This window comes from Diceros bicornis, chromosome 32, assembly GCF_020826845.1.
Source record: "Diceros bicornis minor isolate mBicDic1 chromosome 32, mDicBic1.mat.cur, whole genome shotgun sequence".
Lineage (NCBI taxonomy): Eukaryota > Metazoa > Chordata > Mammalia > Perissodactyla > Rhinocerotidae > Diceros > Diceros bicornis.
The window spans coordinates 24,259,528-24,285,156 of NC_080771.1; the positions used below are offsets into that span (position 1 = coordinate 24,259,528).

Consider the following 25,629-nt stretch of genomic DNA (forward strand, 5'->3'; position numbering starts at 1 on the left):
CCAGATCAATAACTTCCTCTTCACTTTATTTTTCCTTTGTATTTGGAAAAGCTTTCTCCAAGCTTCATTTTCCCTCCTGATCTGCACTTCAGCCACGTCTGTGTAGATTCAAATTTGCATCCAATGAATCCCTTTGCAACCAAGAAAAATTTTAATTAGTACCTGATACATAATTTATAGATAGAAAAGCCTTAACTGATGCCAGAAGCTGTTTTCTAGACTTACAAGTATCTCTTCCAGTACAAATCATTTTTAAGCAATTAAAAATTGTAACAAGGCTTCAAAAGCCTAAATGTAAAGTTTTACAACAGTAAATAAAAACGTAGGGTAAAATTATGCTGGCCAGATATTGTCCTTGGGTAGACTTTAGCCTTTGGAGCTTTCTGTTTTCTGCTCTAACAATGAATATTGAAGGCGCAGGGCAAGATTTTGATAAAAAAAAAAGACTAGTTGATTTCTTATGCCATTTTCTGGAACTGACATGGTTATGTTCATTTATTTTGCTAAAAGAGAAATTTAGCTGTAGTGTTTTATCAGTGTATTGAAATTTCATAATTTAAATAGCCCAGAGGTGTAGGAAACGAGTAAAATTGCAATAATTAAAGTTTGTTTGATATTGCTCATCCTTCAGGGTCGTTTTTCCCCTTATGCAAGTATATGGCTTTTTGAAACAACCTCCTCAGAAATGAGCAAAGCTATTGTACTAAAAACTATTTGGTTTCTAACCTGGCCTTTGAAAAAACTCAGCATGCGCTGACCCCAAAATTGTAACTTGTTCAACTAAAAATGTAAAACACCAAACATCCCGTGAAGCGCTTAGAAGCCGCACTCATCGGTGGTCCTCCCCCGACTCCTTTCTCCCCTGTGCGGAGAGAGCTGGCCTTTTAGAAGAGCAGCTCTTCACCTTTCTTTTTCCAGGTGACCTTATGCTCCAACACTGTACAGAAATACGAGCTGGCCCTGGTGGTGGACGTGGAGGGCATCGGGGAAGAAGTGCTGGCTCTCCTAATTACAGCGAGGTACCACACTCACCTGCTTTCTCTCTCCCTCAGTCTCCCCTGAGCCGCCAGTAATGGGCTGCCTCTCCAGAAGGCAGCTCGCCTGCCACCAGTTCACGTTGCTTTTGTTCTGCTTTCCTGGGAAGGGAAGCTGAATCTGATATTCAAATGACAAAGCTTTAAAACAGCAAACACGCCTTTGGTGGAGATAAGAGAAGGAATGTGTGTGTTTTGCAGTGTTAAGAATAATAGTGCTCTCTAATGGGTATGACTTTTTTTTTTTTATTGCAGTAACATTCGTTTATAACATTGTATAGATTTCAGGTGTACATCATTATACTTCTATTTCTGCATAGATTACATCATGTTCACCACCCAAATACTAATTACAATCCATCACCACACACATGTGCCTAATCATCCCTTTCACCCTCCCCACCTCTTCCCCTCTGGTAACCACCAATCCAATCTCTGTCTCTATGTGTTTGTTGTTGTTATTATCTACTACTTAATGAAGGAAATCATACGGTATTTGACCTTCTCCCTCTGAGTTATTTCACTTTGCATAATACCCTCATTGTCATCCATGTTGTCACAAATGGCTGGATTTCATCGTTTCTTATGGCTGAGTAGTATTCCATTGTGTATATATACCACATCTTCTTTATCCATTCGTCACATTATGGGCACTTAGGTTGCTTCCAAGTCTTGGCTATTGTGAATAACGCTGCATTGAACACAGGGGTTCATATATCTTTACGCATTGGTGTTTTCATGTTCTTTGAACAAATACCCAGCAGTGGAATAGCTGGATTGTATGGTAGTTCTATCCTTAATTTTTTGAGGAATCTCCATACTGTTTTCCATAGTGGCTGCACCAGTTTGCACTCCCACCAGCAGTGTATGAGAGTTCCCTTCGCTCCACATCCTCTTAACTTTACAAGTACATAACTAAAAAGGTTTTAGCAGGAAGAGGTGAACAGTTGCTGTTTGTTATTTTTATCTTTAAATAAGGTACTCTGGTAGTTATGCAGCAGAAAGAGTGGTGCTCGCAGTCCTGCAGTGGAAGATCCATTTAGCAAGATGACCCTGCTCCAGGACACTGTTACTATGACTTGAATGCAGGCTGCAAGCAGGCCCCCAAAACAAGGCCCTCCCTAACAATATAAACCCCTCAGAACCCTCACCAACTTCCGTCTTTTTTAATAGACGCAGCAAGGGGCTCTGGAGTCAGGTTAAGATCCTGGCTCTGCTGTTTGTTAACTGCGTCTCCTTGACCAAGTTACAGTCTTTCTGAGGGTTATGTGTCACCTACTGATGGTGACAGTGATCCTAAATAAAATCACGGGCCACACTCTTGCCAAAGCCAAGTGTCCAGATCTGGGATGTTAGAGTGTGTATATGAAAATGCCATCTGAAGGAAAGAAAGAGAATTACTTAGTAAAACTCTGACAATATATCAATCCCTAGAATTGAGATCTCTTGTGACTCTTGGGAAGACACGCTTTAGAGAAGATGCAGACATGCTGGTTGGTGGGGCCATGATAACTGGCACCATTTCTTGTGTCTTGGGTCTGGACAAAGCCAAAAAGCAGCCCTAAAAGAACCTGAAGGTCAAGGCTTTGCCATGATCTACTTAGTATTCCTTCCAAAAACCTAATTGTTTTGTTTGTTTAAAAACAACAAAACTTCTTTCATCTTGTCCTTCCTGTACCCAAGTTTGCCTTTTTCTCTAGTCTTGCTTTTCTTTTCTATGTGGGTTTATTCTGATATTTTCAAGTCCCTTTCCCTGCAGCCATCAATAGAAAATCATGAATTAAAAAAAGGGAGGACCTAAGAGGCTGTGAGTTTCCTACCATATATACCCTGTGACCCACATGGTGTAATCTGTGGGAACTGCTCGAAGACTCTCAACAGAAGACTTGCTTTTAGAACTTGCTCCCTAAAGTAATTCTCCCGGAGAGCCAGCAGTGACGGCTCGCTGTGCCCTCTACCACAGGTTAATCCTCTCTTACCGAGCCCTGCGTGGCGCTGTGCTATGCTCTTCATCCACACTATCTCCTGTATTTCCCACAGCACCCTAAGAAGAGTTAATGATGCCACTGTCAATCCCTAGAATTACGTTCATTTTGCCTATGAGCAAAATGGGACTCTGGGAGGGAAAGAGACTTGCTCAAGATTGTACTTGGTAAGGTCAGTATTTTAACCTGGCTCTGATTAATTCAAACGCCAGTGCTCCTTGCCATTGCACTATATGGTGACAGTGCAGCAGGGCAGGTCCAACTTTGAGATTCACAGACACAACGTAAAACCCAAGTCACCTAACAATAGACCAACTGCACACACAGGGCTTCAATTCCTCCCTTCCCCCACACACAACTCTCCCTCCCTCTCCCCCACAACACCCCCCTCTGCATTGAGCATTGCTGTCACAAAGCCAGTTCTGGGTTGAGCAGCTGCCTGAGCCTACTGATCCCAGGCAGCTGTTCTGCACAGGAATTAGAATTATTACCATTATTTAGATGGCGTGAGCTATTGCTAGTCCTCAGGGGACTCTGAGTGGTCCAAAATGTCACAGCTAGTTAGGACCCCATGCTGGTGGCATTGGCCCTGTTTACCATGGAAACAGATCACTACCCTAAGGAATTTGCACTGTGGGAGCCCCTTGCCAAAGGAAGGCCAAATATGAAAAACAGTGCAAATGTTAGTCATTATCCACAGAAGACAGCTGTTTAAGGAGTCCTGCTTCTAGCTATTTTTTGATTAAAAAGTGGTGACTGGGGGCTAAGAGGCACAGATGACAGGAGGGAAGATTTGAAAATGATTAATGTAGTTATTAGAGAAAAACTACTATGTGACAGTGATAAATGTGCTTAACTTGGGACTCTGCATTCTCCATATGTAAACAAGCTATCTGTCCTTTTGAATTCTTTAATGAGCTCCTTCCTTTGAGCAGGTGCATTGTACCTACCCTCCATGTGGTTAATACAGAGGTGGACTTCGGGCGCTGCTTCCTGAAGTACCCTTATGAGAAAGCGGTCCAGCTTGTCAATCATAATGACCTCCCAGGATGCTATGAGGTCCTGCCTCAGGTGAGTTACTTTATCCTTTTTCATTGTTGATTTTCCTTCAGTTGGATTCCCTCAATGAGAAGGAGAAATCCTTCTAAAAAGCAATATTCCTGAACACATGACTTAATGTAATTCTGATTTTTAACCCTTGGATAATCTGGGGATGGTATTATAAAGCCACAGCTGGATTGCCACCTGCATGAGTGAGCAGCTGCAGGTGTAAACAGGTGGTTATTTCCCAGGGAAATTACCTTTGAAAAAGAAAGGAAAGAGTCATTTAAGCCAACAGGTGGAAGTTGCACCTGCTAATAATTGCCTGTGAATTAACCATGCATGGGAAATGAGGCAGAGCTAGGAGTTTTCATTTATATCTGTGGCTGTGACTTGAACAATATCACTAAGATATAGTAGTGCAATATTTATAGATGGACTTGTTGGACCAGAAGCCTGGAGATAATATAAGAATGAGAAAGGAGGAATTGTTTCCTAATGTTTTGTGAAATGGATCTGTCCACATTGCCACTACACCTAGCTAGGTGGGGGGTTAAGTAGCTAAACACATATGGATAAAAGATTCTAAAAGATCTGTCCAGACTAGAGTAATGGAAGGTTACTAATGAGATGCAGTTTACCAAGAATGCATTTGGGTTTAAAACTCAGTTCTATAAGTACAATACTCTAATAAAAATTCATGCAGAAAAAATCAACTGAGGGTTTTTTTTGGCTACAGCTTCAAAGTGAGTTAAAAGACCAGCGTGGGGGCCACAAAACCGAGGCAGGGTTAGGCTGCACCAGAGAAACACTGTGTTCGCTCAAGGAGGGAGATAGCCACCCGTCAAAGCAGTGCCAGAATTTTGTCTGCAGATCTTAACATTGTATTTTTTTTGATGGAAACTTGAAAAAAAAGAAAAAATGAATTGTGTTCGGAGTAACCAGAATGTCAGTCTACGTCATCTGGAAATCCAAGTTATATGAGCAGCAAACACAGTATTTAATCTGGAACAGGGAATATTTAGCTAGGACAAAACAGCTAACCTTCACTAGTCAAAGGGCTTTTATGTAAAAGAGGGAAGTAGAATTATTCTGTGGGCTTCTCTGAGACAAAACCAGAAGCCAAGGGTTGGAGCGACGGGAGACAACTTTTCTAACTTTCAGATGTTCAGCAGCAGAGCAGCTAGCCCTGTGTCTCAAGAACTCAAAGCAGAGCCTGCCTCTGGGGTGATGAGGAAGCTATTTCTGCACAGCTGGGCTGGGGAAAGGGTGACGCACTTGCCTCAAGGACAAAATTTAGGGAGGAGTCAAAAAACTCAGCAATCAAAGTAAATAATAGTTTCATGCCACATTGTGAGAAATCAAAATTAATGCAAAAAGTCCATGATAAATAAAATAGCAAAATGTTGATAAAGATGGAGTCAGTATTCCTGACTTTTTCTCTTGCCTCAGGGTCCAGTGAGGCTGGGCAGAGTGAGGCTGCAGAGGGAGGTTGCGTTAGATTATGCCATGTTAGAGCAGAGCAGCTGTGGAAAGACCAGGGGGTGCTCCGGACAGGTGAAACCTGCACGCTCTGTCCTTCTTTCCAGGAGCTGAGGCTCTGAAAAGTGTTTTCCAGAATTACTCAATCTTATTTCGCTGTGGGATTTTTAAAGTTTTATTTACTGTTGTTCTTACATAAAAGCTAGTAATATGCTACCGAGCAGGGTTCTGAGGAACATACATTCGTAAACACTGGACAACCTTCATTCATTCATTCACCTATCTATTTCCCAGTTTAAAAAACATGTGCTGAGTATATATTTTGGGTCAGAAAGTGGGCATGTATTGAGGAGAGGCCCAGGTTGTGCCCTAAGAAGTTTACAGCCCATGGAGAAGACGGAGACATTGATAGTGCACGCTGTGGACGAGGACTGCAGGATGCTCCCTGGGGACAGAGAAGGCCCAACTCGAGCACTGCAGAACCTGGGGCATTCGGGGTGAGGGTGCAGGCAGGTCAAAGGGTGCGGGTAATCCAAGAGAGGAACCACAAGTGCAAAGGGTTGGAGGTGGAAGCAGTATCATGTGTTCAGGAAATACCAGCGGCCTCTGCTGGTGGAGCGCAAAGGGACGAGGTGGTGGGGAATGAAGCATGAAGGCGAGGAAGGCCGGGTTAAGGAATTTGGCCGTGGGAAGCTGTCATCCTGAACTAATTCATGTTGTGGATAATTTCTGCACTCTGCTGGGTTGTGCACTTTGGATTTAGGGCCTTATGCACTTAGCCAAAGTTCCTTTTGTCTGAATTGCAGTGCTCATCCCCATTTACTTGCTTGAACAGTGATACATTTCTAAAAGAACCTCCATGGACTGAGGACAACACTTGTTTCAAAATAATCTAATATGCTGTTGATTTTGTACCGTGCCAGGGGCTTGCTTATCCCTGTAGCTTGTCTCCCCCACCAGGTATGTGAGAATGCACCCACCGTGCTGCTGTCTAGTCCCACTCCCTGTGGAATCATCCCCCCCCACAGCACCGTTGACATACCTCTGGCCCTGGAGACCCAGGTCACTGGAGAATACAGGTCCACAGTTTACATCTCGACCTTCGGGAGCCGGGAGCCACCTATGGTGAGAGCCAATTTTTAGAATTACAGTTAAACATTGCTGTACTTTGAGGCCGACCAGTGGCATAGTGGTTAAGTTTGGTGCACTCTGCTTTGGTGGCCCGGGTTCACAGGTTTGGATCCCAGGTGCGGACCTACACCACTCGTCAAGCCATGCTGTGGTGGCAACCCACATAAAAAGTAGAGGAAGTTTGGCACAGATGTTAGCTCAGAGCCAATCTCCCTCACCAAAATAATAAATTGCTGTACTTCTTGCCAGGCATTTCAAGCCTCCACATTTAAGGCACACACCATATTCACATATCCTCCAGTTGTTTGTGGTTCTAGAGTTTTACATTCTCATTCTGCAATGGTAAGATACTAGCGCTGTGTTACTTCAGGAATCTATTTGTGAAAACATCTACAAGTGGTGATGTTTTGTAGCAATTGTTCTTAAACTCCTATCAGGAGTTTCTCACACACACACAGACACGCCTGCCCCCTCTCCAGACCTATTAAATCAGAATCCCTGAGGGGAGAAGGCCAGCACATCTGTATATTTAACAGCCTCCTCATTTGTTCCTGGGGAAAAGCTGGGGATCACTCGCTTGCGACATGTGGGTTCTGAGATTGGTGTCACTCACTACTTACTGGATCTTTTCCTGTAAATTACTGGATATATATACAAGTATATCATATATATGTATATGGTATATTATAAATATATAATTCCTATGTATATCCTATATTATATATAATTCCTATATATATATCCTATATATATAATTCCTATATATCTCCTATATTGTATATACTTGGACTCATAGCCCAAATTAACCTACTGAAGCTCTTGAGAGAAGTTGTCTCATTCCAAGCATGGGAAGAGGGAGACATGAGAAGCTCTCTGCTGCTTGAGCTGAATCAAAGGATGACTCCTGAATCTTGAATCTTTTTTTTTTTTTTTTTTGTGAGGAAGATCAGCCCTGAGCTAACATCCATGCCAATCCTCCTCTTTTTTTGCTGAGGAAGACCGGCCCTGAGCTAACATCTATTGCCAATCCTCCTCCTTTTTTTTTTGCCCTTTTTCTCCCCAAAGCCCCAGTAGATAGTTATATGTCATAGTTGCACATCATTCTAGTTGCCATATGTGGGACGTGGCCTCAGCATGGCCAGACAAGCAGTGCGTCGGTGCGCGCCTGGGATCCGAACCCGGGCCGCCAGCAGCGGAGTGCACGCACTCAACCGCTAAGCCACAGGGACAGCCCTGAATCTTGAATCTTTAAGGAAGGTGCCCAATAGGCTATGAATCTCTAGACACTTGGCATACTTGGAAGCCGGGTGATGGCAGCATACATTTGTTGGAAGTGATTCTGATTGCTTAGAGGATGTAATAAACTAGGATTTTGCTTTTATCTCTTCCACGTAAGATGCCACAGATAAGCTACCTGACTTATAAAGCAGCATCCCTAAGGCAAGCCACCCTGAAAGATGCCACCATCCAGGTCCCCTACTAGCCTACCTTGTGCCTGCCCTGCACAGATGCAGCCCATGAGAGTGTCGCTCGCTGAGCAGGCAGCACTTTATGAAAGAAAAAGGCCCCCGTTCGTTAGGCAGGCACAATGCCTGGCCAAGGGCACAGGCAAGGGGAGCAGAGCAAGGTGGATTTCAGTCCCTAACCTGCACAACTGTGTGCACTGGACAGCCCTGTCATGCTGCTAGTAAAGCAATGGAACTGGACTCAATCCAGCCACATCGAACTCTGAAGTGCCAGTCCTTAACCCCATGCTAAGTGGTCTTGAGGCTGGAGTGCCAGGTGGCATATAGAGGACCGTTATCCTGGTTTCCCCTCAGTGCAGGGCTCTGGGCTGACCCAAGGAAGTGGATCATCCTTCTTGGACAGGAATTCCAGGCTGGATTCACAGGTCTGACCAGCATGGCCATCTCTGTGTCCCTCTGACTACCAGGGAGAAGGGATGTCAGGTCTAATCAGCACCCTTTTAATGCCCCTGCTTTTTGTTAAAGTGGTGCCTAGAAGCTTCTGTTTCAATTGATTTTACAGGCCAGCCATTTTCAGCTATTCCTGTGTTCTCTCTCTCTCTTGGAATGCAGGTATGTCACTTAAAGAGCATCGGAGAAGGCCCAGTTATCTATGTACATCCCACTGAAGTTGATTTTGGCAATATCTATGTCCTGAAGGACTCCTCCAGGATCCTCAACCTTTCTAACCAGTCCTTCATTCCCGCGTTATTTCAGGCACGCATGGTGAGTAGACTGTGGGACTGTCGTGTGATGAAAACACAGGCTTTGCCTATATTTTACAGACAGTGGCCCTATTTTCGCAACAGGCCTTTGAAAATGACCACCAGAAGCAGAGATTTACATGGTTCAACTGCGTTAAACTATTTCATTCTCATCCCCAGTTCCTCTTTATTATAGTTCTCTTCTTGACTAAGAAACACAATATGCATGTAGTTTGGTATACAGGCAAATATATTTAGTATAATCCCAGTTCAGGAAGATGCCTTAGAGATCTCTTATTCAGCCGTACCTAAGTCCAGCCGCACACCTCTAGAAAACACTTTTTAAGCAACCTAAGTGCCCATCAAGGGACGAATGGATAAAGAAGATGTGGTATATATACACAATGGAATACTACTCAGCCATAAGAAACGATGAAATCCAGCCATTTGTGACAACATGGATGGACATTGAGGGTATTATGCAAAGTGAAATAAGTCAGAGGGAGAAGGTCAAATACCGTATGATTTCCTTCATTAAGTAGTAGATAATAACAACAATAAACAAACACATAGGGACAGAGATTGGATTGGTGGTTACCAGAGGGGAAGGGGGAGGGAGGAGGGCAAAAGGGATAATTCGGCACATGTGTGTGGTGATGGGTTGTAATTAGTATTTGGGTGGTGAACATGATGTAATCTATGCAGAAATAGAAGTATAATGATGTACACCTGAAATCCATACAATGTTATAAACCAATGTTACTGCAATAAACAAAAAATTTAAAAAAAAAAGTCTCTGTACCTGAAAATGCTTCCTTAGATTTCATTTTAACCCTTTGGACTACAGATTTGATAGTACGCTTCTTCTATTTTTATTCTCTCTTTCTTCTAACAATATTTTAATGTAGTTTATAAGGATTATAAAATACAAGATAGGATTTTCCAAAATCCTACAAAATTAAAGAAAACAGCAAAACAAAGATAGATATTAAATGGTTCTAGAGATGAGTCTATCTTATCTCTGTGTATTTTATAATGACATGTAGATCTGCTTGTGTTCTATAAGGTAATTTTTTTAACAGAGATAATATCACTTTTTGCAGAATTTGGGAATTTCTAATCCAATAATTGAAAGCATTCTTGATTTTAGAAAAAGTTTTATAAATTTAAATATAAGATTTAAAATAGTATAGCCCTTCTCTTATCCCCAAATTATTGACATTTGAATGGGTTTGATAAGCGGTGCTTGATAACCAAACCAAACATTTGGTTTCAGCATTTGTCAGATATTTCTGAAAAATCAAACATTATTAAATTTTAAAAGTCACTACCAGAAGGAATAGGATCATAGTTTTCTGTTGACTTCTGACAGCTCCTCGGAGTCATTGGTCCCCCTCAGCAGCCATTTATCATTATCATTATTCATTTGTATTATCCTTTGTCATTACGCCTTGTAAAGGCAGCCATTTCCTGTATGGTCACTGCTCTCTTTAACATGAGCTTGGGACACAACCCCACTCTTATTCCAGTGCCTTGTGGATCTTGTGTAAAGAATAATGTTTAACAATGTTTAAAGAAAAATCCTACAGAAAAGATGCCTTTACTCGTGTTTATCCAATTATCCATTTTGTTGATGTGTTTGGTGGAAAGCCTGAGGTATTGCTTAGGAAGTGTTGCTTCTGGTCCAGTTTTGTATGTGCAGAGTTCACAGTGCGGGAGGGAAAGAGTCAGCTGACCTGTTCAGGACGATGAGAGGTGGCACAGGAGGGTCCCAGTGGATTACGGAGGACGGAGATGGGCAGAGACAGCAAGGACATTACGTACAAATACAGCAACGATTCCCTCTCATTCTCAGATATCTCCAGATTTCACTTTTTATGGCAACTTTTTGTACATTTTAAGAAACAAAAAGCACATGAAGGATATATTGTTTTTTATTAATATAGTGTATGTATTGAATGACCCAGCTGGTTGCTAAAATGGGACTTGTTCTTTTCCACCAAGGTTACATGATTCCATATTTTGATTCTTTAATATCATCTTAAATTAGTAAGCTCCAGTCCCAAGGAGGCAAACGTGTGATATAAGTGACCTGCTGTAGAATGTGTTTCTCTCTCAATCCTTTCTTGGAAAACTGGTGTTTACTAAGTTGATTGCCCTTATAGCATAAAAGTAGTTTCAACTGTAGTTCTCTTAGGTGAAAATTAAATTCCTTTCATATTTAGGCTGGGATTTTTGATGGATTTCCTAGTAAATACTGTATGTGTTAATATTATAGAAATTGAATTACACTAACAGAGATTAACTACAGTGGAAGGAAATTGAATTATTAAATTTCAACATGATGTGCTGGACTTGCAAATTCATTGCTACAGAAATTACTAAGCATTAGGACAGAGTTGCAATTAATAGTTGTTCCCCACCTAAGCCTAGAGCTCAGTACCCAGGTAGGTGGTGATCAGATATTTATTGCATTTAATTTCTCACTCCCTCAGAAATAAGTAGGGCCAAGGGCACATTCTTCACTTCTGTTATTATATGAGTTCAGGTCTGGAAGTTCTCTTTCCTGCGAGATGCCCTGACAGGAGGAATCATTCTCTCCCCTCTTTTGGCTGTCAGTGAGTGTCTGCTCTCCCCAGATGCGGTACCCACTGTCAGCTATCCGTCCTGCTCAGCCTTGTGCATGGGCCGCTCATCGTGGTGACCACTGTGATTTGATTCTCCCTTAGCAAGAAACTTCTGTTCGTTATCAGCTGGAGGGGTCAAGAGCTGGGAAGCTGGAAGCCCATCTTCACAGTGATGTTGGGAAGATAAATGACAGCGATTTTGAATTTCTCAGAAATGAAAGCTATACAAAAAAATGATTTAAAAAAACACCTGAAACCTCTTAGTACAATATGGAGTGAAGAAACAATTAAGATTATATTTTTTTCTGTTCCATTAAAGCTTAAGTTATCCTGAGTGTAAATAAATTGATTTGTAAAAGAAGAGTGTTCTGTGGCCTGGAGCGCTAAGTTCTCCTTTGCTTTGGGATGCCTGAAGTTTCAGCCTCCCCTGAAGGTTCCCAAAGGGCTGACTTATTTGGGTTAAGCTGAAGGACTCAAAACAATAGAGTAGGTCACCTCCAGTTTGGAGGGGTAAAAAATACCAGAATGTGAGAGCAGAGTATGCACAGGCCCTTCTGGCAAAATTGTGTGGACTCTGCTGGTATATACAGTGCTCTTTTGGGAAGATGGGTTCCCTCTCTCTGGGGGACAGCAGAAATGAGGGCGAGAAGATGGTAGTCTCCCCCAGCCCTGGGCCCTCAGCACTGGGCCTTCTTTGCTTGGGTGCCTCTTGCTAGGCAGAGCAAGTGCATTGCCCAACACTTGTTTGGAAGCATCTGGAATCCTTTTCCTTTTGCTCTTGGCTCTAATTCAGCCTCAGGCACCATTAAGTTGAGAACTTGTGTACAGTTGTCAGGGACACCTTGGGATCAGCTGGCACGGCTTCACACCAGCCTTCTGCCTCTGTGATCATCAGGAGAGGCCATTGTAGTTAGATCTTGAGAGTTTCTGGGATCCAGGAAACAGGGATTCTGATGCCTCATTCAAGCATAGTTGTTTTTAAATATTTATTTTCTTGGTCAGTTGCCATAGAAATACACAGTGATGTAGCATCAAGGGAATCATCGGGCCTTCACATCTCCTTCAGATCCTAAGCCATCGGGTTATTTCCTTGTTTATGTAGGGGCCCCCTTTCTATATTTGCGTATTTATATGCCTATCTCCTTAAAATGGCATGGTCTCTGCTTTGAATTCCCAGCACCTAGCAGCAGGCTTGATGATGACAATACGATGACATTAATTATGACTACTGTTTATTTAGTTCTGTTTGCAACTTTATATGCTATATTTCATTTACTGCAACTCTGAGAAAAATACTGTTATAATGTCTATTTTAACAAGGTAGAAACAGAGGTACAGACAGGTTAAGTAAATTGCCATAACCTCTAAGGGGCAGAGTCGGGTTCTGAACCCTGGTGGTCTGACTTCAGACCCATGCTCTTTTCCACTGTGCTTACTGTACTACCTAACTTTGCCTAATTAGTTTCATGCTCATAAAAGACCCTTAAAGGTAGAAACACCCAGAAGAGCAGGTTTTGCTAAAAGGGCAGGAGAAGAAATTAAGGAGCATTTCTGAAATAGACAGAAGGAGCAGATACTCTTCATTTTGTTCTGAGATGCGTTGAAATGTATGTCTGCAAATCACCTCCATTACATCATTTTTCAACCAACCAGAATTCCTTTAATTGTGTATCTGAAATAAAGACACACAGTCTACTTTCCTACTTTTTTTGATCCATTGTAATGTAGTATGACAAAACATTCAGTTCACATATGTAAATGTGTGTAAAAATTCTTCACTATGATAGCTCCTAAAAGAGGTTTAAATACAAAGTTATGACCTATTTTAACAAAATAAATAGACAAACCCAGGAGATTGGCAGGCATTTCAACATCCAGTGAAACTTGGGGTGCTGGACCCTGTCCATTTGAGGAGAGAGTGAAATTGTAGCAATCCCAGAGAGCTCATTTTTAACTACTTGTAGTAACTGGTTTGTTGAAATCTGTAGTTTTATATGAAATACCTCTTACACTATGCCATCCCTACATACCTGAGGCTCACAGTACAGATCTAGAACTTGGTCCTCCCTTTGGGGCACTTGCTGTATTAGGGAATTAATGCTAGAGAGATTTCTAAGGGGCAAACAGTAATTCTCCAAGGCCTTTTGATAGATGATGTTATTAAGATATTTCTTAATAACATAATTTGGATGAAGAGAAGATGGAATGAGCTGTTTCTCAGCCTTCAATGGGTAGATTAGCTCTATCTTTAAAATGAACCATTACTTCTATGGAAGGAAACAGATGAGAAAATAAGGTATAAGGAAAAAGGAAAGAAATGGGCATGAATCAGAGACCACTTGCAGTTGTTATACCTCTTTATATTCTTTTTTGTTTATGATAGGTTTTGCAAAATAGTAGCTTTGTTTACTAACATGTACATTTACAATATAATATTTGGTTTTTAGCTCATAGCTAAACTCTCATGTTGAATATGACTTACACCATAGCACTTTCTGTGTCCTCAACACACACCCACTCCCCTTAGGTTTGTCCCCACTGAGCAGATCAGATAACTGAGGTTCTCTTGGTCAAGAGAACTGACCGAAGTTACATGGTAAAAGAGTGGCAGCGCTGCTAGAACTCAGATTTTCTAAATTTTAGTCCAGTTCTTTTCTGTTTCACCACAGAAATATTTGATTCTAGAGGTCAGGAACTGTGTATATTTAACATATTTTTTTTATACAGAAAAATTCAAGAGACATACTTGACGCTAAAACCTAACACGTTAACCTTTTCCCACATTTACCTCAGATCCTTTATTTTAAAGAAATCAAATAGTAATGGTAAAGTTGGAGTCCCATATAGTCTCCTTGCCAGTCCCATTTCCTTCTTTCCCTAGAGGCAAACTTACCATGAATTCCATGTATCCCAGCCGTGTTTTTTATATTTTATTACAAGTGTATATGTATTCATAAATACTATATAGTGGCATCTTATTGCTTTTTAGATGTATATAAATTGTATCACTGTATCATTTACCAGTAGTATGTTTATTTCTCTGCCTGCTAGTTGACAGTGAGTTATTATAACAATGCTGCAGTGAACAGAATACATGTCTTCTTGTGTACATATGCAAGATGCATATACTTTTGGTGTATATAGGTAGAGTATATATCTAGCAGTGGAATCATTGGGTGTTAAGACAGGTGCATTTTCAGCTTCCTTATATGTTGCCAAATTGCTCAGCAAAGTGGTTACATCACGTGCCCTTCCAGGAGTGTTTGAGATATCTATTTCTCTAGTAGGCCAAAACTTAGTATGGTCAGACTCAAGTTCTTGCTAGTCTGAAAATGAAATAAAATTTAATTTGTATTCATAATTGAGGTTGAGAATTTTTCATGTGGGTATCCTTTTCTGTCAATTATCTATTTGTAGAGGTTCTTTATACATTGTGGATCCTAATCCTTTGTTTATAATGGGGTTTTGGATTTTTTAAAGATGTTTTTCATTTTGATGTCAATTTTATGAATGCTTTCCTTCCTTGTGTCTGTTTTTTATTTGTGGTTTAAGAAATATATTCCTGCTCTTTTATTTAAGTAGTTTTAGGCTCTTCTTTTTCACGTCTTTAATCCAGCTAGCTATATATTTATATTTTTATATATAATGCAAATGAAGTCTATTTTTTTCATAAAGAAAGCCAGCTGTTCTATCACCAGTTACTTAACAGTGCTCTCATTTTCCACTGATTTGTAATGCCTCCTCTGTCACACTCCAGACCTAATACATGCCTAGGTATGTTTCTGAGCTTATTGTTGTATTCCATTTATCTACCCCAGTGTCAATACCCTCTCTGTCTTAAATGGTACAGCTTAATGATAATAATAGCTAACTCCTACTATGTACCAGCATCTGTTCTAAGTCCTTTGTATGTATTATTGTATGTAATCCTCAACAACTTGATTAGGTGAGTTTTACTATTATCCCTATTTTACTGATGAGGAAAATGAGGCACAGGGATGATGAATAAGAAGTCCAAATTTATACAACTCGAAAAGGAACACTAGAACTGTACTGCTATAATCAGCCTGAATATCTATTACGATTTCTTTTATGTCCTTTAATAAAGTCTTACACATCCTTTGTCATCTCTTCTAAGTTCTTTCTTGTGAATGGTACCTTATTTTCATTGCATTTTCTGATTAGATATTAATTGTGTATAGGAACACTATTGACAATTGTATATCCGTCTGTATCAGCCTTCAATCTTGTCACACATCTCTTCATTAGTTCTAATTGTAAGTAAATTCTCACCTGCAGACCTTCTTTGCAGTCTTATACCTTGCTTCTTATTTTCAACTTTGGATTGGCATTGAATAGGATCTTCAATGTAATATTGAATAGTAGAGTAAGTTAGAATGGGCATCTCTATCTTATTCCCAACTTTAATGAATAAGCTTCAAATGTTTCACTTTAAGCATAGTATCTCCTACAGATTTTTGGTAAATCCCTGTGTCACACTGAGGAAGTTCTTATCCATTCCTATTCTGTTACCATGAACGTGTACTGACACTTAATGTATTTCCCATATCTATTCACATGATATGATTTTTCTCCTTTAATCTGTTAATACAGTGAATTAAATTAGTAGATTTTCTGGTTGTGAATCACCTTTACATTCTTGGGATGAATCCGACCAGTTATAAAATTATTTGAGTACACTGCTGGTATGATTGCTATCATATTATTTAGATTTTTGCATCTGTTTGTTTACAGTTTCTTCTTACATTGCACTTTTCTGGTTTTGGTATCAAGAATATCGTATTCTTATATGAGTTAGCTTTACTTCTTTTTCTAATCTTTGAAAAGATCTTTATATAATCTGTATAAATTGGGATTGGTTCCTTGATGATAAAGCCATTTAGTCACAGGATCTTGGTGTGTTTATTGAGGGTGGGAGGTATATGGGAAATGGTAAGGAAATTTTAACTAAGGATTCATTTTCTATAATGATTATTCAGATTTAAATTTTTCTAGAAAATTTTCATTTTATATAAGTTTGCAAATGTATTGGCATAAAATTATTCCAAATATTTTCTTATGATTTAAAAATGTTCATACACTAATTTCTGCTCTTAGTCCTACCATTTTTTCCTGTCTACTTTCTTTACAGTTATTTTGTTCTTTTTCAAGCATCTTAATTTGAATGTTTAACTTATATATTTTAAATCTTAGTTTAATAGTGCATTTAAAGTTTATAAATATTCTCTTTATGCAACACGTTAGCTGCATAGTACACACCTTTATTTGTAATACTTTTTTATTGTTATAAATATTTTATAATCTCTACTATGATTTTCTTTTTAATATATGAGTTATATATGGGTAAATATTTTTAATTCTTAGCATTTTCCCCTTTTTATGGAATTTTAATAGATAAATTTTAATTTAACTCTAATGAAATTGGAACACATGGTTTGTATGACACATAGTCTTTGAATTTGTGTTTTGGAAGACATAGCTATCGTTGGTTTCATGTGACCTTAAAAATATATATAGAATCTCTAGTTATTGAGTGCAACAGACTAATCATCTATCTGTCTGTTTGTATTAGATCAAGCTTATCAATTGTATTGTTCAAATCTTTTACAACCTTACTAATTATTTGTGTGATATAGCAGTTTCTGATAGGATTTTATCAAACTCTCCCACTTTCCAATTCTCCTTGTAATTATGTCAACTTTTGCTCCATGTATTTCAAAGCTGTGTTGATAGGTGCATATAAATTCATGACTTTTATTTCTCCTTGGTATATTATTCCTTTTCTCATAATATATTGTGCATTTTAATCCCTATTTATGCTTTTGGACTTAAATTCTATTTTGCCTGATAGTAATATTACTACATCAGCTTTCTTTAGTTAGCATTTGCCTGGTATATCATTTCATTCCTTTATTTTCAGATTTGTGTTTGTGTGTTGATTTGTTTTGTGTGTTGATTTGTTTGAAATGTCTTTTAAATAGCATATGACTGGATTTTTAAAAATCTAAACATAGACTTTGTCCTTTAATTTCCAAGTATATTAGTTTCCTATTGCTCCTGTAACAAATTTATTATCTTACAGTTCTGGAGGTCAGTAGTCTAAAATGTGTCTAGGGCCGGCCCCGTGGCTTAGCACTTAAGTGCGCGTGCTCCACTGCTGGCGGCCCAGGTTCGGATCCCGGGTTTGGATCCCGGGCGCGCACCGACACACCTCTTCTCCGGCCATGCTGAGGCCGCGTCCCACATACAGCAACTAGAAGGAAGTGCAGCTATGACATACAACTATCTACTGGGGCTTTGGGGGAATAAATAAATAAATAAAATTATAAATAAATAAATAAATAAATAAATAAAATGTGTCTAAAGCCTGCATACCTTTTTGAGACTCTAGAGGAGAATCTATTTCCTTGCCTTTTCCAGCTTCTGGAGGCCACCTGCATTCCTTGGCTTGTGACCCCTTCCTCCATCTTCAAAGCCAGCAGCATAGCATCTTCTCTGTTCTCTGACCTCTGTTTCCATCCTCACATCTTCTCTCTCTGACTCTGACCCTCTTGCCTCCTTCTTATAAGTACCTTTGTGATTACATTGGGCCCACACCAATAATCCAGGATAATCTCTTCATTTCAAGATCCTTAATCACATCTGAAAGTCACTTTTGACATGAAAGGCAACATATTTGTAGATCTCATGGATTAGGACACGGACATCTTTGGAGGGCCATTATTCAACCTACCATACCAAGACTAACCTTTTAAAATTTATTGTGATTATTGATGTATATGGACTCACTTGTACCATGTCATTTTCTATATACTATGCTATTTTCTTCCTTCTTTATTTTTCTCCCTTTCTGCTATATATTGGATTGATAAGTTTTCTCCAAGCCCCCTTCCAGCCACTACTACTTCACATACATTTTTCCCGTGCTTGTTTAGAAGCTATGGATTTTATTTATTTTATTTATTTAATTTAAGTAGCTCTACTTACATTGTTAGTGAATAAATTATATCTTTTTCTAACAATAATGAAAGGATTTAGTACCTTGGTCCTCCTCAAGAATAAGACAAGGACCCTATCACACATTTATTATCTCTTGACCTTTCCCCATTCCCATAGTTTTTTTTATTATTGTGTAGAATTTTGCATCTTCTATCCTTTACCACAAACAAAATTGTTGATTTTTGTCAGTCAGTAATTAACTACTCACTAGTTACCAAAATAGTTTGCTGATTTGTCTTTATTCTTCTTTTATTTCTTGTATCTCTCTGCTTCCTTCTTGATTTGCATTTCTTCTTGCTAAATTATATCCTTCTAAGTTCTATGCTAGAGGTCTCATAGTTTATGTATGTTTACTATATCTTGATTTCACCTTCACTCTTGTATGGTAGCCTAGCTGAGTATAAGATTCTATTTGACAGTATTTTTTCTTTGAAGATTAATGTCTGGCATCAATTGTTGCTGATAATATTATGCTGTTAGTCTGATTATTATTCCTTTATAGGTAATTTGTCTTTCTTACCAGTTGCTTTTGAGATTGTGTTTTTATTCTTGATTTTCTTAAATTTGTCTTTAATGTATCAGAGGATCTGACCCTTAAATCCCAGAAATGTTTTTCCGTTATCTCTTCAAATGTTTCTTCTCTGCCATTCCTTCTATTTCCTACTTTGAAAAAAAAATACAAACACACACATCCTTATATGTGTTTGTGTATGTGTTTGTATACAACATCTAGTACAAACACACACATATGTTCCCATATGACCTATATGTCTATTTTTATTTCTCATCCATATTTTTCATCTCTTCATCACTCTGTGCTGCCTCCTCAGTGATATGCTCCAATTTACAAATTCTGTCTTTGATTTTGACAAGTCTAAAGTTTATCTCATCTATTTACTTTTTTAGTTTATTTCAGTGACTATATTTATCAATTCCAAGATTTATAATTGGTTATTCATAGCCTTGATTCTTGATTCATATCTCCATGTTTTTGTTTCATAATCCTTGTTTTATATATATATTATATTATATATATTATATATATATATAATCCTTGTTATCCTGCATCTCTTTGAGGATCTCAGGCAGATTTTCTAATCAATTTCAGTTAGCTCTATCGATTGCTCAATAATGAATTCATTAACTGATTGTTTGCAGCTGTCCTTCTTAGCATTTGGATTTTTTTTTTTTTTTTTGGTGAGGAAGATTAGCCCTGAGCTAACATCCATTGCCAATCCTCCTCTTTTTGCTGAGGAAGATTGGCCCTGGGCTAACATCTGTGCCCATCTTCCTCTACTTTATATGTGGGATGCCTGCCTGTTATGAGAGGTTTGGGAGATTTGATCAGAGACGTAAAAGAAACTTTCCACTCCAAACAAATGAACTGAAGGTATATTTTATTATATAGAGGATAGTAAAGGCGATAGTCTGCAAGCAGATCCAAATAGGTCAAATATTAAGAGGGAAAAACGTCAGCTCAACTGGAAAGGGAAAACATCCACATCAACTGAGATAGCAGCAGATAGATCATATGATGAGAGGGAAGAACATCAGATCTATTGGAAAGGGAAAACATCCACATCAACTAAAGGGAAATGACACAAGTCAACCGGAAAGAGAAACACCAGGTTGACCGAAAAGAGAACACATCAGATCGGTTACTCACAATATCCATGCCCCACTGCCGGGGAGAGTCCCTTCAATTGACACGGCTGGGTGGGAATCCGATCATCAAAGGTCCTGGGCAGGGCATCCCCTCCACAGGTGAGACTCTCACCAGGCCTCAATCTCCAGCAGTTTATATAGCATTGGTAGTTTCCAGAGTAAACAGTTACAGAGTTTATAGAGCAAACATTCAATGTTCCCATGCACAAATGGTTATCAGTGGCGTACGTGCACTGAGCCTCCTGGCTATCATCCCAGCCCAGTGGTTGTGTACGTGCATTGTTTTCCCTTGTTATCATCCCAGCCTGGCACAGATGGCCAGTCTGCCCCGGGCTATGACGCCTGAAGGACCTTGAAATGTTACAAATTGCAACTATCTCCATGGGAGAAAGGCCAGTTCCCGGGAAAAATGCCAGTTCCCTCCACACAGAAAGCAGTTTTATATTTCTTGGTGTGCTGGTGGCTGTAGGTCAATGGAGCGGCCAAATATGGCTGCACTCACGTCAAGACACTGCCACAGCATGGCTTGATAAGTGGCGCATCGGTGTGCACCCAGGATCCGAACCCGTGAACCCCGGGACGCTGAAGCAGACCGCATGAACCCAACCACTGTGCCAACCGGCCAGCCCTAGCATTTGGAATTTTAAATGATAGATTAATCTGGGGTGGGTATGTTTTTCTCTCATTCTCAGCACTCTTACCTCCTTATCTAGCATTTTTTACATTTGCCTTCACCCTGGACAAATATCACTAGTCCAGAATCAAGGGTTGAGCCTTTTTTCCCATGGGATATTGGAGAAATCACAGATTTGGTCATCACACTGGACAGTGGCTTGGCCTAGGCCCTGTCCACATGACAGTCTCTACCTCTCCACCACATGTCCACCACCACTGACACAAGTCTGTGTATAGACTATAGCCTCAGGAACATCACAGCTTTGTTCATCCTTCTTTCAAACACAGGGAAGCTCTCTTGGCTGGGGACCTTGGACCTTATCCTGCAGGATCATTTTGGTTTCCATTTTTCCCCTTGAGCTTCTTTTACTGGTTTCAGGACTTAGAGCCCAGGAGGTCTGTACCTTCAGGCCCTCCTTATTGTTTCTGTTCCACTTCTGATCCATACAATGTTTATCTTGTTTTTGAGTACAATTATGCCTGGTTCTTCATTTTTTCCAAATTTTATCTCTTTTTTCTATGTATTAGAGTGAAAAGTATGTTTTAAAGCTTAAACTCATTGATTTATAGTCAGTCCCCTTAACTACTTTTTATAGTGCTTCATATATTATCAGTGAGCACTTTCAAAGGGATGGTGAAATGTGTCTTCAGTTGGTATAAGAGAACAGAGTTCTTATATGTTTGCCTTAATTGTGAAAAATCTGTAAAATAAACTCACGGGAATAAGGAAATAAGAAGAGACTAACATTCTAGTTTATCATGGTGGACATCTTTTCTTTTACCACATAAAAGTCGTTCCAAAATGGATTGTGATCTTCCTGAGCCATACCAAGTGACTCATTCAGTCACAAAAGGGTACCAGTGGCAATAATATCAAGAGACTTCCAGAAGCAAAGGTTTGTGCTCGACAGAGAGCTGTAAGCCTCTCACCCCTACCCTCATTTGAGACCTCTTTTACTTTGGCAAAGCTAAATGTGAAACCCAGAAGAGAGATTCCAGCAGATCATATTGATTAGAAACCACACTGAGAGAAGGAAAGCTATTGGTTGAATGTTAAGTAACCTGATGGGTCAGCACCTTCCCTGAATTTAGAATGACAGCTCTACGGATTGAATATGACTAGTTTGAGTATAATCTAAAGCCAAAATGAAAGGAGGAGGTTTGGTTCCCTTGTCTCTGAAGAGCTATGCAGAAAATAAAAGAAAATCTATTGGTTTCCTGCAGGCTTTGCAAACCTTTCCATCTTCATTTTGCATGTCCCAGGTCTTAATTAGCTTTAGCAAATTGTTTTATCTAATTAATTATTATTCAGGCATACTGTTAATATTTGTCACCACAGAGGGAGATTAAGGTAAAACTTCCTTTATACGGATCAAATGTGTGTTTTTTTTTTCAAATCTCACCCTCCCTCCTCCATAAAAATGTATAACTTCTTCCCCATTACCAGCATCATCGTCAACCCAAGTGTTACAGACTAAATGTTTGTGTCCCCCCCAAATTCATATATTGAAATCCTAGCCCCAAATGTAATGGTATAAGGAGGTGAGGCCTTTGGAGAATAATTAGGTTATGAGGATAAGTCCTCATAAATGATATTAGTGCCCTCATAAAAGAGACCTTGGAGAGCCCTCTCAACCTCTCCATCAGGTGAGGATACAATGAGAAAAACGACTGTCTGTATCCTTGAAGAGAGCCATCCCCAGAACCTGACCATGTTGATGCTCTGATCTCAGACTTCCATCTTCCAGAACTGTGAGAAATACATTTCTGTTGTTTACAAACCACCCAGTCTTTAGTATTCTGTTATAGCAGCTGGAACTGACTTAGGCACCAACTCATGTCACTTTTAAGAGATGGCTATCATTGTCATTATCAACTAAAGAATTTATTCTGCCTGTTTGTGCGCTGACAGTGGACAGTCGTATTCAATAATCTAGTACAAAATGAAATAAGCAGTTTTATATAATGAGCAAAGACAAGAAGAGAGGCATTAAGTAGCATGGTGTAAAGATTTATTAATTGTATGAAATCCCCAACACACATACATCCTGATCACACGATGTTTAACAGGGAGCAATCATGCTCTTCCTCAGTCCCATTTCCTCTTCCCTGTCACAAGGAAAAGGGCAGAGACTGGAGGGGCATATAAGACATGGTACATCTCTCCACAGGATGGCAGTTGGGATATGTCTTTTTTTAATGTCAGTTGCAGTGAAATTGTTGTATGCAACATTAAGTTTTGTACTTTGAAAGAAAAAATTCCCCTCTGGGCTGTTAGGACATTAAATTGGGATGTGTCTGGGAATGAAGGACAACATTATCTGAGGGCACGCATGGTCATGTGTCATGCACAATTGTCTTACATGTGGTCACTCAATAAAGAGTTGTTGAGTATATGAGTGCTGAAGTAGTATTCTGTACTATCGAGAGTAAGGGTGTTGTGTTCAGACAGATCTGGAATAAAGTCCAAACCCTGCATGCACTAACTCTGGGAAAGTTGTTTAACCTTTCTGAGGCTTTGGTTGCTTCTCTTTAAATGGAACTAATAATGGCTTCTAGAAGATAAAACATCATAGTATACGTAGAAATTGCCTGGTGAAAAATAAGCACTTGGCAGTCAATAAATGGTATCATTGATTATTAACGATGACAGACAAAAAGATCTAGGTGAAATGGCTTGTGGAAAGACTTAACTTTTTATGATAGTGTACCTTAATATCTTTTAAATTTCTTTCTTAGATAAGAAAGGAAAAGAAATAAGGCACAGTCAGAGAAGCCCTAAGGTTTCAAAGTAACTGATCCATGTAGTACAGAGCTTTGTGGAATGGAAGCTCTAATGCTGCCTTTTCCCTCACTCTTCACTTGTTTCTCTAAATTTTTGACAGTGAAACCATCCTGTAAAGTATAAAACATTTGTATTGATGAATGAATATGTGTTCTTCCACATCAAAGAAAAGAGGTTTATTAGCAAAGACGTTACTATTTAGAAGTTTCAGGTTCATTAGCTTTCTGATTCTTTATATCCTTGGAGCTTACTTATTCATTTATTTGTACAGGTGCTCCCTGGCACTGTGTAAATCACGCCTATGTGCTCAAGAGCTGTCTATTTCCTTTTACTTAACTATCTTCATGCCTTGTGTTTGATCTGACACCTTTCACCGAGTCTTGAGAAGGCAATGACTTTCAGAAAGACCATTATCATCCTTGCTCAAACATATATCCTAGTAGCCCGAAAGATTGTTGGTACATATTACTTAAGAGCAATATAACATTATATATACCTGCCTCCCTCATACAATAAAACTCAGATGGCCTAAAAATTCTTACAGACTATTTTTCCCCCACAAATCAGGAAATCAAGAGATAGGGCAATTGTTTGACCAACAAGAACACTCAGCATATTAGTGACCAAGCGCTTTCTACTCAATCTGTTGTCCAAACTACTTCCCTCTAAGAACAAGGAGAAAAGATGGGAGAAATGTGAAAAATCATGAGTTTGAGGGAATGACAGAGCAACGAAGCCAGTAAAAACCCAAAAGAAAAAAGAAACCAACAAATATGTGGCCAGCATTTATGACTACTGTTCCTATACAGTTCCAGAAGAGGTTGAAAAACCAAAAGGAACTTTCATTCATTTATTTATTTTTTTGTGAGGAAGATCAGCCCTGAGCTAACATCCATGCTAATCCTCCTCTTTTTCTGAGGAAGACTGGCTCTGAGCTAACATCTATTGCCAATCCTCCTCCTTTTTTCTTCCCCAAAGCCCCAGTAGATAGTTGTTTGTCATAGTTGCACATCCTTCTAGTTGCTGTATGTGGGACGTGACCTCAGCATGGCCGGAGAAGTGGTGCATTGGTGCACACCTGGGATCTGAACCCGGGCCGCCAGTAGCGGAGCACACGCACTTAACCACTAAGCCACGGGGCCAGCCCCTAAAAGGAACTTTTGGAAAACTCACTGGGCTAGGAAGATAAAAACTGGAATCAGGGTGGGCTAGAGAGATAAAAATTGGAGAAGGATGGACTTGGTAAATCTCCCAGACTTTTGGTTAGGACTCTGAAAAGCTACACCCTGGGAACTATGGCAAACTAGAACAGCCTCTCATTTCAAATCATTTTAATCTCTGCCTGGATAAGGGAGATCCAGGATTGCTAGTTCCCCTGACTTCTTTCCCAGAAGCAAATAGATATTGTCACCAAAGGAAGAAAACATTATTCTAAGCCTCAAAGCATCTCTAAAATTTTTATATACAATGTCCAATAGTTAAAATGACCAGACATACAAGGAGACAAGACAAATTAATAGAAAACTGCAACATGCTTAATATGCTCAAGGAAATGAAAGGCAAGATTTAAAGTTTTGTTAGAGATCTTGGAAGTATAAAAGAGAACTAATGGGAATTGAAGATTCAACAGTTGAAATTAGGGAAAAAGACAACAGTTGAAATTAGGGACTTGATAGATGGGTTTAACTGTACATTAGATATAGGTGAAGAGAGAATTGTGGAAGTGGAATTTAGATCTGAAGAAACTACCCAAATGAACCACAGAGAGATAAAAGGATGAAAAATGTAGAAGAGTTGGTAAAACAAACCAACAAAGACAGCAAGTTTGGTTATTCATGTACTTGAAGGAGAGGAGAGAATGGAGCAGAAGAGGTAATGGCTGAGACATCAAGTCACAGATGCAAAAAGCGTTATAAACATAAAGCAATATAAACACAAAGAAAACCACATCTGAGCACATTATAGTAAAGCTGCT

General features: G+C 39.4%; 1 protein-coding gene across 1 annotated transcript in view; it reads left to right on the forward strand.

The window, feature by feature from the left end:
- The window catches only part of HYDIN (HYDIN axonemal central pair apparatus protein), a 336,144-nt gene that overhangs the window by 119,559 nt on the left and 190,956 nt on the right, over nt 1–25,629 (forward strand). The window contains 4 exon segments of the mRNA XM_058528225.1: nt 919–1,019; nt 3,955–4,090; nt 6,503–6,667; nt 8,752–8,904. Coding sequence (XP_058384208.1) covers nt 919–1,019; nt 3,955–4,090; nt 6,503–6,667; nt 8,752–8,904 — 555 coding nt within the window.